The 16,489-nt window shown below is 58.8% G+C and overlaps 1 protein-coding gene across 1 annotated transcript; it reads right to left on the bottom strand.

Annotated features, from left to right (window-relative positions):
• Window positions 1-591: 591 nt before the first annotated feature.
• EPS8L1 (EPS8 signaling adaptor L1) lies at window positions 592-13,386 on the bottom strand. The gene is made up of 21 exons (XM_028483919.2): window positions 13,153-13,386; window positions 11,958-12,010; window positions 10,171-10,211; window positions 9,893-9,951; window positions 9,173-9,334; window positions 8,694-8,843; window positions 8,035-8,117; window positions 7,397-7,658; window positions 7,010-7,136; window positions 6,717-6,805; window positions 6,547-6,621; window positions 6,300-6,448; window positions 5,104-5,245; window positions 4,969-4,997; window positions 2,893-3,022; window positions 2,677-2,790; window positions 2,324-2,482; window positions 1,983-2,052; window positions 1,624-1,798; window positions 1,059-1,191; window positions 592-970 (listed from the first exon to the last, which is right to left on the bottom strand). Exons 2-21 carry the CDS (start codon window positions 11,972-11,974, stop codon window positions 884-886), a joined length of 2,253 nt encoding a protein of 750 aa, XP_028339720.2. The 5' UTR covers window positions 11,975-12,010; window positions 13,153-13,386; the 3' UTR covers window positions 592-883.
• Between the last annotated feature and the right edge of the window lie 3,103 nt (window positions 13,387-16,489).

Here is a 16,489-nt window from a genome sequence, read left to right as displayed (position 1 = left end):
TCCGTAGCTGGACCCCTGGCTGGAGGTGGGGAACAAGGTGTACAAGTGGATGCTGGGAGACTAACCTAGGGGATGAGGGCAGGCTTTTCCAAAGAGGGTATTTGAGCTGGGTCAGGACAGCTGAATAGGAGTTCAACGGGCAGAGAATCATTCCAGCCAGCAGAAACCAGCAATTGTTAAAACCCCAGTGGTTGAAGGGGTTTGGGGAGTGTGTGGAGAAGGGCAGGACCCGAATGCATTGGGGATGAGGAGGTGAGAGACGAGGTTGGAGATGTAGGGACCAAACCACTCAGGGCCTCGAATGCCAGGCTGTGGGGCTAAGACGGCGACGGGGAGCCAGAAAAGGATTTTGAGCAAGGGGTGGACTGGGTCATTGGGTGTTCAGAAGATCCATCCCTCTGGAGTGAACTAGAGGACAGACTGGAGGCTGGGAGGTCGGGAGGAAGCCTGAGTTGGGAGGATTCAGAGAAATAAACCAAAGAGAGTGGGGACATCTGCTAGATTCCTTTCCTGTGAGGCTGTTGCTGGGGTGAGGGGCAGGTTCCTGGCCCCTGGTACCCGGGTAGAGAAGGGACAGCAGTTGACACCGCCTGCTAAGAGGAGGCTGTTTATAGACTGGGTAGCATTATCACAATACACAGGGCTCCCGAGCGCAAGGACTTGTCCTAAATTGTCTCAGTGCCCGTTCTCAGCCAATCCGAGAGCACTTCTCAGGAGACTCCATTAAGGACGGGCCGATTTATCTAACCGGACGGGGTAAGACCAAGGCTGGAACAGGTCGGCGATCCCTGGAGGGATCTACTTCCGTTGGTGGGAGCAGTCTGCAGAGTCCGTTCTCCCGCGCGGCTGCGGCCTGGAAGCTTAGCGGAGGGGCGGGGAAGGATCAAATGACTTCCGTTTCCACCTCGTCTTCCATCCTCTTCTTTTGCTTCTTCATTACCGCCTCCAGCTCTGACACTTTCTCTTTGTCCTGGAGCGGGGGTGGAAAATCAGGACCTTGGAGGCGGAGCCCTCAGCGCCCTCCCCAGTCAGGGCTCGGGGACGAGCGCCCGCCTCACCTCCAGCAGCGAGCGCTGCACTGTGATCTGGCTGTACACGCGCGCCCCCTCCTCGGGGCTCAGCGCCCGAAACTTCTCTTTCTGCAGCGAGAATAGCTGCGCGCCGCTCAGTGCGCCTAGCGCGGCCACGGTCCTGAGCAGGGGCATCCAGGGCACAGTCAGGCCTGTTAGCCAGTCACGGCTCAAGCCTCCTCAGCCCCACCAACCACTTTACGCCCGCTTAGCCCTTTGTCCAATCTGAGCAGCATTCTAGCTCTCAAGCCGGGGGGCGGCCGCTGCTGATGGCTCCCGAATCCCCATCCACCAATCATAGCGCGCCGTGGCGGGGAGGGGGGGGCGGGGAGGGCCTGCCTTCCAAGGGAGGCGGGGCTTCCCTGGAGACTCCAATCGGAGCCAGGAAAAACATGCCAATCACAGCCCGACAGTCACAGTTGCTATCACAGACCCCCGTTTTGGACCAATCCCGGTCTCCCGTGGTCTGCCATGCCCCTTCTGGGCCAATCGGAGCGCTCCGCCTCTAGCGCCGGTATCTCAGGGTCCCCTAGCCGGCACCTGCCACACTCACCCTGAACTAAAGCCCTTGCCCTGCAGCCAGGCGCGGACCTCCGAAGCGCTGGAGCGCGGGCTGAGCTGCGGCTCCGGGGCGCGGGGCCCCGGGGCTGCGCGGCTGGGGCCCGTGAGGCCCTGGGCCAGGCGTGCCTGCAGCTCCTCGTTGATACTGAGCATCTGGGAGAATTTCTCTGCAGGCGGGAAACCGGGAGGGAGGGCGGACTCAGGGCGAAGGGCCCTGGGCTCAGAGGGTCGGGGACCTCCAGCGTCCTCGTGATGGGTCGGGAGTCCGTTTACTCTTTCTGAGTCTCGGTTTCTCTGCCTGGAAAGCGAGGACAAGGACCGCTCCCTCGAAGGGGTGCCCCCACCACTCACCCTTCTTGCCGGAGTCCAAGTTGTTGAGGCTCTCGCAGCTGTCCCTGGGAGACCGAGACGGAGCCGGAGCCTGGGTCCGCGCTGGTCGGGGACCGGGAGCGGGAACCAGGGTCGGCGCTGGTGCGGGAGGGGGCGGGGGGGGAGGAGCCGGGGGGGGGGGGGGGGGGGGGGGGGGGGGGGGGGGGGGGGGGGGGGGGGGGGGGGGGGGGGGGGGGGGGGGGGGGGGGGGGGGGGGGGGGGGGGGGGGGGGGGGGGGGGGGGGGGGGGGGGGGGGGGGGTGGGGGGGGGCGGGGGGGGGGGGGGGGGGGGGCGGGGGGCGGGGGGGGGGGGGGGGGGGGAGCCGGAGCCACGGCCGACACTGGTGGAGGCCGGGGAGCCGGAGCCACGGCCGGCGCTGGTGGTGGAGGGGGAGCCGGAGCCACGGCCGGCGCCGGTGGGGGAGGGGGAGCCGGAGCCGGGGCCGACATTGGTGGTGGAGGGGGAAAGGGAGTGCTGTTCTCCTAGAGGGGAAAAAGGAGAGCACCTGGATCAGAAAGACGACTGAGTCCCAGTCAGTCCCCTTGGCCTGGAGGTAAATTTCCGAATCCTCAGCCACTTCCTCTGCCAGTGACTTTGACCCCTTATCCCCCACGCCTCTTGTTCCCAGGACCCCAGCCGCTCTTCCCTCAAGACCCAGGAGTCTGCCCTGGCTCACCAGGCTGCGGCCCCCCCGCGGCCCCGGGTGGGGTGTCAGGATATTATAGGGTACATATCCCTCCTGCCCCCTCTGGTCCCGAACCTTCCACCACTTGCGCTGGTCATCCAGGACCTGGAAGAGGTACAGGGGAGGGTTCAGAGGCTGTGTCTGTAGCTAGGGCTGGGTGGACTCCAACCCCCCCCAGCCCCCCACCCCATCCCCCACTCCTCTGACCTCCAGTATGTCCCACTGCTTGACGGGCAGCTCGCTGCTATTGCGCGCCTGGAAGTCATAATTACATAGGACCCACTTTCCCGCCGGCTCCAGCCCCTGGGGCCCAGCTTCTGGTTCCTGGTCTTGGTGACTGAGGAGAAGGGGAAGGGTTGTGGGGTAAGGAGGCAGCCAGCTCCACTGCTCTGGACTGTAGGGTGTTGGTGTGAGCTGGGGTTAAAGCCAAGCAGGGGTCGAGGCAGGGGAGGCAGGTTAATATTGTTAACAGAGGTTTGAAATTGGAATACCGGTTTGAATATATTGTGTTCCTTATGTGCCTGGCACCATGCAGTAAGCACATGATATCAGTACTAGCATCAGCTCCATTTTATAGATGAGAACATTCAGGCTCAGAGAAATAAAATGACTCTCCCCAGATTACACAGCTAGAGACAGCTGCTATTTATTGAGCATCTACTGTGTACTTGACTCATGCATAATGATAACTCATAAGCATAATAAAAACAATAGTTAACACTTATATAGCACTTATTACATGCCAGACACTGTTCAAAGTCTGCTACATATATTAGCTGATTTGGTGCTAGAGACAACACTTGGTAGAACCATGAGTTTGGACCGCCTAGTTCCTTCCTCCCTCCAGAGACCCAATTATTATCTCCATTTTACAGGAAAGGAACAGTGATATAAAGTGACACGGTGATGTAAAGGTCACAGGGCAAGAAAGAGGTGTAGTCAGACTGGGACCCGGGCAGGCTGGCCCCAGAGCTCATGTCCTGAGTAATTCCATTCTACTTGCACGCAGCTGGATGTGAACCTGAGTGCTCCCATGACCCTGAGCTCCTAACTGCTAGCCTGTACAACCTCACACACTTCTCCCTCTTTCAGGGAGAGATTATTATTATTTCCATTCCCCTCCTGCCCCCCGCGAAGAACTTGAAGCGCAAAAAAAAAGGTGAGTTAAAAGCTGTGGGTGTCAAGCTCAAGATTCAGAAGCACACCGAGAGGGGGTCCGCTAGACCAGGCAGCTGGGGGGAGGGGGCCCAGTAAAAGGCACCTCAGCCCGGATCAGGCCTACCTGTGCAAGGGAGAGGGGAGTCTTCAGGGCCGAGGCACCCCCTGTGTGGGGCCATCGGCAGCTCCCAGGGCAGCTCCCAGCACGCCGCCGTCTCTGCCGAGACTCTCTGCCCGAGCCCTCACCCAGACCCCCTTTTGCTCCTCCAGACCTGCTGCTTTGTTGTCTTCTCATCCCACGCAACTTCCCTCCCATCTGCCCCCCGATTTGCCCACGGAGTCCTAGCTCCTCTAGGCCCTTCTTCCCCCGAGACCCAAGAGTCTGCACCGCCATTGCTTGTTGGAACTATGAACTTGCACCCCCAGTTCTTTCCTCCTCCAGAGACCTAGGAGTCCAGATCTCAAGCTTTAATTTCCTCGACCTTTTAATGCTTAAAAGGTCCCAGTGTGACACCCAGCAGGGACTGAGACAATTGCTCTAGAGCCTTGGGAAAGCAAGGGTCCAGCCTCCCAGCCTTTACCTCGCTCAGGAGCTCAGAGATACTACCACTTCCTAACTTCCCCAGAAACTTGCCCCTTAAGTCCCATGCCTACTTCCCTGGGTCTCCAAGGTCCCAAGCACCAGACTTGAGCTCTTCTTCAAAACCCAATATCTAATTCCCCAGCCTCTTCTCTCCAACACCCAGGACTCTGTCCATATAGGGACCCAGGCAGGGAGCCTCCCAGGCCCTGGGAAACCAAACTGCCTTCTTCCAGACCTTCTGGGATCTAGGGGTCCCTCTCAGACTTTACCCACTCCCAGCACCCTCCTCCCTTAGACCCTGGAATCTGGGCCTCCAGTTCCCTCCTCCCTCGAACCCAGAAGTCTGGGCCCCACTCCCTCCCTCGTTGATCCTTCCCCCCTCTCCCAGCCCGGGCCCCTGCCTCATGGCCACCTCACCCACCTTCGAAGAGCCGGGAAGACAAAAGGAAAAAGAAAAAAGGGAAAGCGGAGTCAGCGCTGGGAGCCCCCAGGACGCACCCCTCCTGGACCCCACCTGACCCGACTCACCCACTGACACTCACCCATTGACAGCGACCTGAGGAACGCTTTGCTGCAGGAGATGAGAGCAGTAGATCAGGTGGGGCCCGGCCTGCGCCCCAGAATTCCCAGTCACGGCCCCCCTGTGTCACCGGGGGGAATTTAAGCCTTAGCCTCACCTGCCGGCGCCGCCGCTCGTGCTGTAGCTGTTTCTCTACTGGGTCCTCCCAGGCGCGGCCCTGTGGGTCCGTGGCTGTGGGCTCCCAGCCGCTGTAGAACTCAGGTCTGTATGGGGGTCCCTCCTCTGAGGGTAGCTCCATCCTGCAGCCAAGGAGGGGCAAGGGATCCTAAGGGATCCTGGTCTGACCTCCCTGTCAGTAACTTCATGAAGTTTTCCCCCTCCCCTTAAGCCTCATTCTATTCCAGCAATTCTAATCTTGCCCCCTTTTGCCAAGCCCTGCCCTTGCCTTTAAGCTGCATCCACGACATCAACTGTATTTGTAAATACCCTGATTCCATTCATGCTCCGCCCTGGCCTCTGAATCTCACCTCTGATTCCAAACCGTGTTTCTAGCTACACACATCCCGTCCCTTTCCCCTAAGCCCAGCATCTAGCTCTGCACGTACTCCCTTGAAGCTCTCAGCCTCCAAGCGCAAAGACTGCGCCCCCTTTCCAAAACCACAGACCAAACGTTTCCTAAGCCCGCCCCTTCGGCATAGCCTCACTCCATTCCTCTAAGTCCTGCCTTTTATTCCGGTTTGAGTTTTTGAGTCTTTTTTTCTTTTTTAATCATGCTACGAAAAACCTAACTACCTAACTTTAAGATTTATTTTTGCAACTTTTTTAAACAGAGAAAACAACACACTCTTTGGGGAAAGGTGAGTGACTGAGAGGACAGGTCCTGGGTACAAATTAATATCACAGAGCCTGGAGTTGATAGGCCTGCCTAGGAGACAACCACGGGCACTGCCACACCACCAAAGGGGGTAGCTGCTGTCTGAGGCTCAGCAGACAGTTTCATACGCCACGCAAAGCTGCTGGCCTTCCATCCAATCGGATCGTGGCATTTGACCTAGTCCCACCTGAACTTCAATTTCTTTGGCGACACCCTCTACCTAAGCCCCACAACTAACCAACCCTCCTAGCCCCATCTTTCCAACAGCCCCGCCACTTCCTCCCAACCCCACCCCTAAATCACCACGCCTCCTGCTTCCCAGCCCTGTCCCTCCAATCACCACGCTCCCAGACCCCGCCCCGCCCCTGGATCACCACGCCTCCTGCCTTCCAGGCCTGTCTCTCCAATCACCACGACCCCAGCCTCCCAGCCCCGCCCCTAAATTGCCGCTCCTCCAGCCTCCCAGCCCCGCCCCTTACCCCGGGCGGGTCCAGGAGTCCCCCAACGAGGTCCAGAGCGTGTTTTCAAGTTGGGTGACGTTGTCCCACAGCAGCGCCACAGCCTCGGAAGTCAGATGCGGCCGCCGCACGCAGCTCGCGAACTGGGGGCCGCCCGAGGTGTCCACAATCTGGCAGGGGCGCAAGAGTGGGCAAGCTATCAGACCTTCTTGAAGTGGAACCCTCCTGCTGCAGGCAGCCCTGAGGGCTGAGGCCGGGGGTGTCTCACCATTTGCAGAGGTCCGAACAGGAAGTGCAGCAATTCTGGGGAGGAGGGGTTGGCGATGTTGCTGCGCAGCCGGGCCTGTGGACCCGGGGAGGTGCTGGTATTAGTGCGCGGACAGGTCAGGTTTGTTATTCCCCTCGCCCCCTGACGCCCCGGGATGAACGCGTCCTCACCAGCAAGCTGAAGGCGTACTTGATTTTCTGAAGCACGTCAATGAACTCGGCCTCTGAGGGCGGCTTGGCCCGCAGCGTCAGGAGGCCCTCTGTGGGTAGAGAGGCAGGCGCGGTGATGGGACACAGGCAGACAGCGTCAGGCAGGGTCGAAGAGAGAGGCAGAGACCCAATGAGATCGCGATAGGGAGTCAAACTGGCAGGGGGTGCAAGGGGAGACCCAAGGGAGAGGGTGGATATTTGGGAGTGGCCAGAAAGGGGGTGTTTAGGATTGCCACTCTGTGGCGCCTCCTCACCCCCAGCCTCCCGGGGCCGGGTCCTGCGGCTGCGCTCTCGGTGCTCCAGCACTCGGGTCGCCTCGGCAGACTTCTGCAGCCTTGATACGAAGGTCTCCACGTCGTCGAACACGTGGTTCAGGATGTCCTGGGGGGCAGAGCAGGGGGATGCGTGGGACCCCTGAATCTCGGACCCTCATCCCCCCTGTCCAAGCCCTCTCAAACCAAGAGCGCTTAGGCACATTCAGGCCAGGCCACGCCCTCTGATGCTTGACCCTGCCCCCATTCTGTCCCCGCCGGCCACACCCCCAGAAGTCTGACCAAGTCCCCAGAACCAAGCCCCACCCCCTGACAGAAGATTCACACCTGCAGCCAGTCCCGCCCCGGCCCTAGCCCCGCCTCACTCACCACTTCCCGCTCCGCCTGCAGACTGGCCAGGTCTGGGCCGCAGGGGCCCAGGTCCCGAGAGGCCGGGTCAGCGCTGCTGCAGACCTCCGCCCGGCCCGGCCTCCGCACCTCTGCAGTCTCTGGGATGGGGTCCGCCTGGGGTCGCCCGCGGCCCGCGGCCGGCTCCACCGTGTTGATCGTGGCGCGGACCGTCGGGCGGTGCTGCAGGGGCGGGGTCTCGGCGGCGGGCGAGGGGTGGCACTGCAGCTCCTTTCGCGTGGCCCTGCGGGCGGAGAAGGGGAAACTGAGGCTGGGCACACCGAGGGGTCCGGGGAGGGGAGAAATTCGGGGCTTCAATCTGAAACACTGTGGCCCAAAGGGGTCAAACCTAGGCTCTCAGTGGTAGGGAGAAATCCGATATATGGGGCAGGGGAGAGCACCTCTCCGGAGGGAAACTGAGGCAGAGGGAGGAGAAACCGAGGGGAGGGGAGTACACTTGGTACAGGGTTTGTTTGACTCCACTTAAAACTTGTTCTGCTCTAGGCTAGTGGTATCCACCGATTTCTCGGATGGGGAAACTGAGGCCCAAAGAGGGGAGCCGGCCCCCCAGAGACCTCCCCATCGTCTCTTCTCCCCAGCTTCTAGCCAGGCCCCCTTACCTGAGCGCCGCCGCCCTGCGCTCCCCGCGGCCCGAGCGGTAGTTGTGCAGAGCCCCCTGGACGTCCTCGCGGATCAACTCCGCCTGTCAATCACGCCGTCAGGCCACGACCCCAACCCACCCACTGCCCGCCCAGGCGGCTCTCCGGATCGATTCCTCAGCTCGGCCCCAGACTACGTCCAGTCATAGCTCACGCACTGCGCCTACGCACGTCCACGCCCTGAACTCACACCCCGGCCCTTAAGCTGTCCCTGCCTTGGGCCACTCCCCCAACCACGGAGGCCCCGTCCAGATGGCACTTCGCCCCTAGACCACACTCACTCACTCCCATCCTAGTTCTGGCTGCTCCCCCAGACCCTCACTTCCATGTTCTGTCCACGTTCTGTCCGAGCTCTTTAGCTCTTAGCCTCCGTCTTCATTCTGCCTTCTCGTTCCTTCTCGACCCTACGTTCAATCTGTCCTCGAATCCCCCTCCCTCCCAGAATTCCTTTACAGGTCACGCCCCCTCCGCTGGCCCTGACCCGGCCTTTGCCGTACACCACGCCCCCCGGCATAGAGGCCCCGCCCCGTTGGAGGTCCGGCTCCGGACTCCGCCCAGTTTCAGCTCCGCCCCGGAATCCGCAGGGTCTCAGCCTGCGGCCCCGACCCCGGTTCGCTCACCCCCAGACGCAGGCCCTGGAAGAAGTGCACGTCGGGCTGCGTGCGCTCGGGCTCCTGGCACACGAGCAGCAGCAGTGAGCAGCTCTGGCCCGGCGGTATCACCGTGTCGCAACGCACGATGGCGCTCAGCGGGTATGACTCCAGCTCCTCCTGTGGGGTGGAGGGTGGGACAGCGGGTAAACTGAGACCCTGAGCCAAGGATACTCCTAAGTGGTGACAGCAGTGCCAGGCAGTGCCAGCACGTACAGGCACTGCGCACGGCAACCTCCACCCCAAGTTGAGGGGCCAGGGATAACACCCCTGTTTAATAGATGAGGCTAATGAGGCTCAAAGAGGGGGCGGGGTCCCTTGCCAAAGTTCCTAGAGGAAGGACGTGCAGGAATCAAGATTCACACTCAGATCCCTGACGTCCCTAGGGCTCTCCGTGCCTCGGTGGGCTCAGTGCAAGCTGCTCCTTCCACCCCTGTGCCCCTTGGCACCTTGGAGACTGGGTCCAGCAGCGTAACGTGTTTGGGAGACACGCGCAGCAGCATGTCCTGGGCCCAGACGCGTCCTTGGCTGTCCATGAGGGCCAGCTTCCGCGAGGCGTCCTCCACCGTGTGCACGCCATCCTCCTCACCCAGGTAGAAGGTCACCAGGTGCTGGAGAAAGCAGTGAGTCCCAGGGTGAAGCCAGGTGGGCTGAGAATCCCCTGGAATCAGCCTTCCAGCCTGCGACTAACCACACCTCCTCTGGGAAGCCTTCTCTGATCACCGGCTCCACCTCCTCCCAGTGCCTTCTGTGTGTCTTCCCTGGCTCTAGCTCTCCAGCTAGACCCCTGGAAGGCAGAGAATGGTCTGGATTATATCTAGTTCCTTCTAAGCAGCTCTACCTCCGTTAGAGCACCTGGCAATTTTGCTGGTACCTCTGGACCTTGTCTGACCCCTACTCATCCAGGATTGCATCTGATTTGTCCCTGTGGTCCAACTATCCAGCACAGGAGCTGGTCCAGAGGAAAAGTTGGCAGATTCAAGTGGAATTGAGGTCCTCCACTGAATACCCACATCTGAGGCAAGGCAGAAGTCCACTTTGCAGATGAGCAAACTGAGTTTCCCAAGTTCTTGCTGCTTGGGGGTCCAACTGCTTTCAACTCCCCTATCTCCTCAGGCCTGCCTTGCCTCCTGCAAGACTCCCCCTGGCAACACAGACCCCAGACTCACATTGACTGGATATTGGGAAACATCGGCCATAACCTCAGTGGAGTAACGCTTCCTCTGTTCTGTGGTGGGGGGAGAAGGAGAATGGCTGCAGGAGACCCAGCTCCCAGCCCCTTCCCACTCAGACTCAGGAGTCCAGACCCCCAGCCCCTCCTCCTTCAGAAAAGGAGTCCAGACCCCCAAACCCTTCCCCCATCAGATCCAGGAGTTCGGGTCCTCAGTTACCTCCTCTCTCAGACCTAGTTTCTCTTGGCCCGGGGCTTCCTTGCCCCTCAACTCACCATAGATAGACTTGGCACTCCGTTTGGGAGAAGCTTCTGGGCTAGTGAAGGAAAAGAGGAGTGAGAGGGACCATGGGAACTGGGGGCAGATCATGGGAGTTTGGAGTGCCCAGCAGAGCTTGTGAGGGCAGTGGGAGCCACGGAGGGTTTTGAGCAGGGGAGGGCAGGGCCAGAGCTGGACTTTAACGAGACAAGTATGGCAGTGGTACTGGGTCGTGGTGGCGAGTGTGGTCTCTACTGTCACACAGACCTGGGTTCGAATCCCCTGTCAGCTACTGCTTTGTCATAAGACCCCGGGTGGGAGACAATCTCTCCTGCTTCAGTTTCCCTTTCCATAAGACAGGGGTTAGTTACCCTATAGTGTCCGTCTGGTAGGTCTGTTGGGCGAATTCAATGAGATGATGCAGTTGGAATGTTGTGCAGCCTTAGTAACTGTTATCATTATTAAGATGATGCAAAGGGCTTAACACACAATAGTTGCTCAATAAACGGGATTTTTTTTTTTTTTTTTTTTTTTTTTGTGGCTGCGCTGTGCTGCGTGGCTTGCAGGATCTCAGTTCCCCGACCAGGGATTGAACCTGAGCCACGGCACTGAAAGCACCAAATCCTAACCACTAGACCACCAGGGAACTCCCAATAAATGGGATATTTTACAATAGCATTAGTATTGGGAGTAGATGGAAAGTTATCTTCTTCCTCTCCTACCCCCATGGGCCAGGTTCTTTTCAGCCAAATCCTTCTCTGTCTCTTGCCCTCGACCTCCTCTTCAAGGTCACTTTCTCTGAGAAGAATTCCGAGTCCCCATTTCCACAGAAATAACAGAAGCTCAGAGCTTGGTTGGGGTCGGAGATGAGAGATGAAGGATGAGAAATTCTTTTTTTTTTTTTTTTTTTTGCGGTACGCGGGCCTCTCACTGCTGTGGCCTCTCCCGTTGCGGAGCACAGGCTCCGGACGCGCAGGCCCAGCGGCCATGGCTCACGGGCCCAGCCGCTCCGTGGCATGTGGGATCCTCCCGGACCGGGGCACGAACCCGTGTCCCCTGCATCGGCAGGCAGACTCTCAACCACTGCGCCACCAGGGAAGCCCGAGAAATTCTTTTAGTCAAACCTCTGCTCCTCATCCTGCTCTTGTCAGTCAAATCTCCCCACAATTTGATTACCTCTGGGCTGGAGAACTCATTCCCTTCCATCTCCCATGCAGCTATTCCCATGCTTCTCTCTTTATCCTTCTCCCTGCTCACTCCAGGAGACTTGACCCTTCATTATAAACAGCCCTGAGTTTTTAGCAAAGGGTCAATATTTAATAATAAGATATAACAACTGGGAATTCCCTAGCAGTCCAGCGGTTAGGACTCGGTGCTTTCAGTGCCGTGGGCCCGGGTTCCATCCCTGGTTGGGGAACTAAGATCCCATATGCCACGCAGCGCAGCCGAAAAAAGAAAAAGAAAAGGTAACAACGACAGCCTAGCAGTTCTCATGAGTTGAACACCTGCTGTGGTCAGATGCTCTGCCAGGTCCTGTATGTGCATTAGCCTATCAAGCTCTCAAAATTGTCCCTGTTTCATGGAGGAGGGACTGAGGCTTGAAGAGGTGATGTCCTTTGGCCAGGGCCACACCACTGCTGAAAGTTAGAGCCTGGATTTGAACCCAGGTCTGTCTGCTTGGCAGCAGGAGGGAGGCAGCTCAGGTGGTCTTCAGAGTGTCCAGGCCTGGGCTGCTGTAAATGCCACCTGCGGGTGTGGGGGAAGGGTGGGGCGGCCGGGGGACCTGGTGGACAGGGGTACTTACCCAGCGGTTGTGCTCATGGTGCCGAGAATGGGCAGCTCCTGCCACCTGGAGCCCTGGGAGCCAGCAAAGAGGTGAGGCCTGACCTGATCGCAGGACCTGTGATTCCTGCCCCAGCACCTCCCCGCTCAGACCAGGAATCCGGGCCCCCAGCCCCTCCTCCCTCAGACCCAGATGTCTAGGCCCTCAGGCCCTTGTTCCTCAGACCAGGAATCTAGACCTGAAGGCCCTCCTCCCTCAGACCAGGAATCCAGGCCCCCAGCCCCTCCCCGCTCAGACCCAGGGGTCCGGGCCCCCAGCCCCTCCTCCCTCAGACCCAGGGGTCCGGACCCCCAGCCCCTCCTCCCTCAGACCCAGGGGTCCAGGCCCCCAGCCCCTCCTCCCTCAGACCCAGGAGTCCGGGCCCCCAGCCTTCCACCAGCTCCCTTCTGCTACCCCACCAGCTCAGGGCCGGCGGACACAGGCCCAAGTCCTAGCAGAGACCCTGGGACCCTCCCTGCTCAGCCCCAAGAGTCCAGGCCCCCGGCCCCTCCCCCCTCAGACCCAGGGATCCAGGCCCCCGGCCCCTCCCCCCTCAGACCCAGGAGTCCAGACCCCCGGCCCCTCCTCCCTCAGACCCAGGGGTCCAGGCCCCCAGCCCCTCCTCCCTCAGACCCAGGAGTCCGGGCCCCCAGCCCCTCCCGCCTCAGACCCAGGGGTCTGGGCCCCCAGCCCCTCCCCCCTCAGACCCAGGGGTCCGGGCCCCCAGCCCCTTCTCCTTCACACCTAGTACACTGCCCCACCCCCAATTCCTCAGGGCTCCATACATTCAGCTCCCTAATCTATGTGTACTCCATTTTCCTTCCTCTACCCAGGGATCCTGTCTCCCTGTCTTCTAGCCTTTTACCTTCTCAGGGGCCCAGGAGTCCAGAACTCAGAGCTCCTTGTCCCTTGGAACTAAAGGGTTTTGACACCAAGTCTCCTCAGAGAACCATTCATCCAATTCTTCAGCCCCTACGACCCCATAAGTCTTCCCTTGGGTGTTATGGTCCGATCTCCAGCCACTAGCTCTTCAGGAATAGACTTTAGTTCCCCCAGCCTTTCCTGTGTCTGGACCCGGGAGTCTGGGCCCCCTGCTCCCCTCCCCCAGACCCAGGAGTCCCCACCTCCAGCCCCTCCTCGCTAGGACCCAGCTCTCTTCCCTGGGCCCCCTCCTCACCTGCTGCTCAAGCTCTGTCAGACTGGAGGCTCTGAGCTCTTCTGTCCCTTCCAGACAGGGGCCTCTCCTTCCTGCTCACTCCCAGGGCCCTCCCTCCTCCGCATACCTGAGCGCTCACCTGGTACAGCCTGCTGGAGTGGCCCCTGGGCGGGGCTGGCTGACAGACCCAGGGCGCCGGCTGGGATGTCCTCAGGGGAGCCAGAACGTTTATTGTCTCCATCACAGCCGGAGAACAAGAACTACAGTAAGTCTATGTCACACTCCTTCTCGCTCAGAAATACCCCCTTCGAATTCTCCTGGTGTCTCTGCGAAGTTGATTGCTGCTTGTTCATGGTCAACGTGGAAGGGTGGGCTTTGAACCCGGAGCCACCTTGTCATCTCCAGGCCGGGTGTCCATCCCTGCTCTGTGCGCACCTCCTGTCTGGGGTTCCTATCTCCACCGGTGCCCTCGGCCCCCAGCCCTCCCCTTCCCTCCTCCTTTGGAAACGTCCCTCAGTAATTCCCGATAACGATGACAGCTAAGACTCAATGCCCAGCACTGCTCCAAGGGCATCACAAAAATGAACAGGCTCCTCAGGCATAAAAATCTCCTTTCGAGAACTTCCCCTGTGCCATGGTCCTCGCTAACCGAGTTATACACACCGCTTCTTCCCCGAACCCAGAGAAGTGAGTGTTGGGGTGTCTCCATTTTGCAGATGAGGAAACTGAGGCTCACAAGGGCTCAGAGACTTGCTCAGAGTTATACATACAGTGAGTGGTCTCCCTGCTGTCTTCCTCCCCAGTCCGGTCTCAATGCATGGACCCCATAGAAACCTAAATCAGCTTACATCACTCCGCTCTCAAAAGCCTTCGGCGGCTCCTCCTTTCTCTGGATAAAAGAGAAGACCTTCTACGAGGCCTTAAGTGATGGTACCCTACCTCATCTCTTTCTTTGTTCCTTGAGTACCCAGATGCCATTCTGCCTCAGGGCCTTTGCACTTGCTGTACCCTTTGCCTGGAAAGCTCTTCTCATATCGTCAGATGAGAAGAGGTTTGCTACCTCATCTTCCTCAGGTCTTTGCTTGAATGGCAACACCTCAGGGAGGCCTGGCTGGCAACCTCGTTTAACACGGCAGCACCTCTGACCCTTCCCTCCTTTAGAGTCTCTTCCCCCTCCCCCAACATTTAGTTTATCTCCAGATCATTTATCACCCTGTAACACACTATATTACCTGTTTATTTTGTCTATTTTATGTCCTGCCCATTAGAATGTAAGGCTTCATGACGACAAAGACTATTGTATGTTCAGTCCCCCAGTGTATCTGCAGCATATAGAATAGGGTCTTGCATGTAGTAAGTGCTAGAGTGACATTTGTTGAATTACTGAGTTTTTGCGTTTGGTGCACTCAAGTGCATTATTGCTTCACTGAACACATGTTGACCCCACAGTCTATACTAAGAGAGGCTGGAAACCAGAGAAGGCATATCCTTGTCCTGGATTGATGGGGAAGAAAGAACAGACAGAAAGAGAGATAATCATATTGTGTGGTGTGATGGTAAAGAGCCCAGGTGGGCATGGGTTCGAGTCCTGGCTTTGCCACTTAACAATTTTGGTAATACTTATTGTGTGCTTATATCCTCTTCTGAGTACCTTATGTGTGTGTGTGTGTGTGTGTGTGTGTGTGTGTGTGTGTTTGTATAAACCTCACAACATCCTAGGAAATGGGTTCAATTATCCCCATTTTATACATGAAGAAAGGGAGACATGTTCAAGTTAAGTAACTTGTCTACAGGCACACAGCTCATAAGTGGTAGAGATGGTTGCACCCAGGCCATAAGTTTAGACACTGCATCTTCGTTGTTACTCTTTGCCACCACCTCATGGTCCAGGCCCCTATCTAGCTGTGTGACCCTGGGCAAATTACTTAACCTCTCTGTGCCCCAGTCCCCCATCTGTACAATGGGGATAACAGCACTGGGAAGATTAAAGGAGGTTACGGAGAGCTCTTAGTACAGTACTCGACGAAGAGAAAATCCTAGGGAAGTGTTAGCAACCACATCGATGATGTCTTTCTTTCCACAGGTCCTATAATGGCAGATGCTAAGGGTGCCTCTGAAGCCTGGAAGCAGGTGCTCAGAGGGTCAGGGCAGGCTTCCTGAAGGAGGAGGGGTGGGGTGGCCAGAGCTAAACCTGAAGGGCAAGTTTGGCAGCTCCAGGTGGCCTGGAGGATGAGGGAGGAGTGTTCCGGGCGAGGAGCTGCCTGAGCCCCGGAGGGCAGGGCCATCTAGCCAGCGAGTGTGCTGGGCACAGAGACATAGTGACCAGCTGGGCGAGTAGCCACTGCCCCCCTCCTCCGTGCAGCAGGGAGAGGGTCCTGTGCTCTTCTGTGTCTGGCTTCTGTCTCTCTGTGTCCCTGGCACATCCATGCCACAAATGTTTTCTGAGCTTGGCCCTGCCTGGTTTGGAGTCCGAGGGAAGGAGCAGACCCTTTACTCTCTGTGAGGCAGACGGGGCTGGGACTGGTAGCCCGCTGATAGAGAAGACAGAGGCTCGGAGTGGGGAGGCCACTAGTCCAAGTCTCAGTGGCTCTGGGCCATGACAAATGCAGATCTGGCTGAGCCCAGGCCCTTTCTTCATGTGCAGGTGGAGAGAAGTGTCCTTGTAAAGGCATTCAGTGGGAGTCAGGGGCCGGGACTCCTGGGTCTGAGGGGGGTCAGGGCAGGCTTCCTGAAGGAGGAGGGGTGGGGTGGCCAGAGCTAAACCTGAAGGGCAAGTTTGGCAGCTCCAGGTGGCCTGGAGGATGAGGGAGGAGTGTTCCGGGCGAGGAGCTGCCTGAGCCCCGGAGGGCAGGGCCATCTAGCCAGCGAGTGTGCTGGGCACAGAGACATAGTGACCAGCTGGGCGAGTAGCCACTGCCCCCCTCCTCCGTGCAGCAGGGAGAGGGTCCTGTGCTCTTCTGTGTCTGGCTTCTGTCTCTCTGTGTCCCTGGCACATCCATGCCACAAATGTTTTCTGAGCTTGGCCCTGCCTGGTTTGGAGTCCGAGGGAAGGAGCAGACCCTTTACTCTCTGTGAGGCAGACAGGGCTGGGACTGGTAGCCCGCTGATAGAGAAGACAGAGGCTCGGAGTGGGGAGGCCACTAGTCCAAGTCTCAGTGGCTCTGGGCCATGACAAATGCAGATCTGGCTGAGCCCAGGCCCTTTCTTCATGTGCAGGTGGAGAGAAGTGTCCTTGTAAAGTCATTCAGTGGGAGTCAGGGGCCAGGAGTCCTGGGTCTGAGTGGGGAGGGGCCGGGGGCCTGGATCCTGAGTCTGAGGGAGGAGGGGCGGGGGGCCCGGGCCCCTGGGTCTGAGGGGG

This window comes from Physeter macrocephalus, unplaced genomic scaffold, assembly GCF_002837175.3.
Source record: "Physeter macrocephalus isolate SW-GA unplaced genomic scaffold, ASM283717v5 random_101, whole genome shotgun sequence".
NCBI classification, from domain to species: Eukaryota; Metazoa; Chordata; class Mammalia; order Artiodactyla; family Physeteridae; genus Physeter; species Physeter macrocephalus.
Note: the sequence above shows the minus strand (reverse complement) of the source record. Positions and strands in the feature narration are given on the sequence as shown.

What these genes read in the sequence shown, in the direction of transcription:
- EPS8L1 (XM_028483919.2), bottom strand. An exon ending in TGCTGGACCCAGTCTCCAAG is followed by an intron (nt 8,844 to 9,172) that starts GTGCCAAGGGGC and finishes TCCACCCCACAG; the next exon opens with GAGGAGCTGGAGTCATACCC. An exon ending in CGCAGGGCGGCGGCGCTCAG is followed by an intron (nt 7,659 to 8,034) that starts GTAAGGGGGCCT and finishes CTCCGCCCGCAG; the next exon opens with GGCCACGCGAAAGGAGCTGC.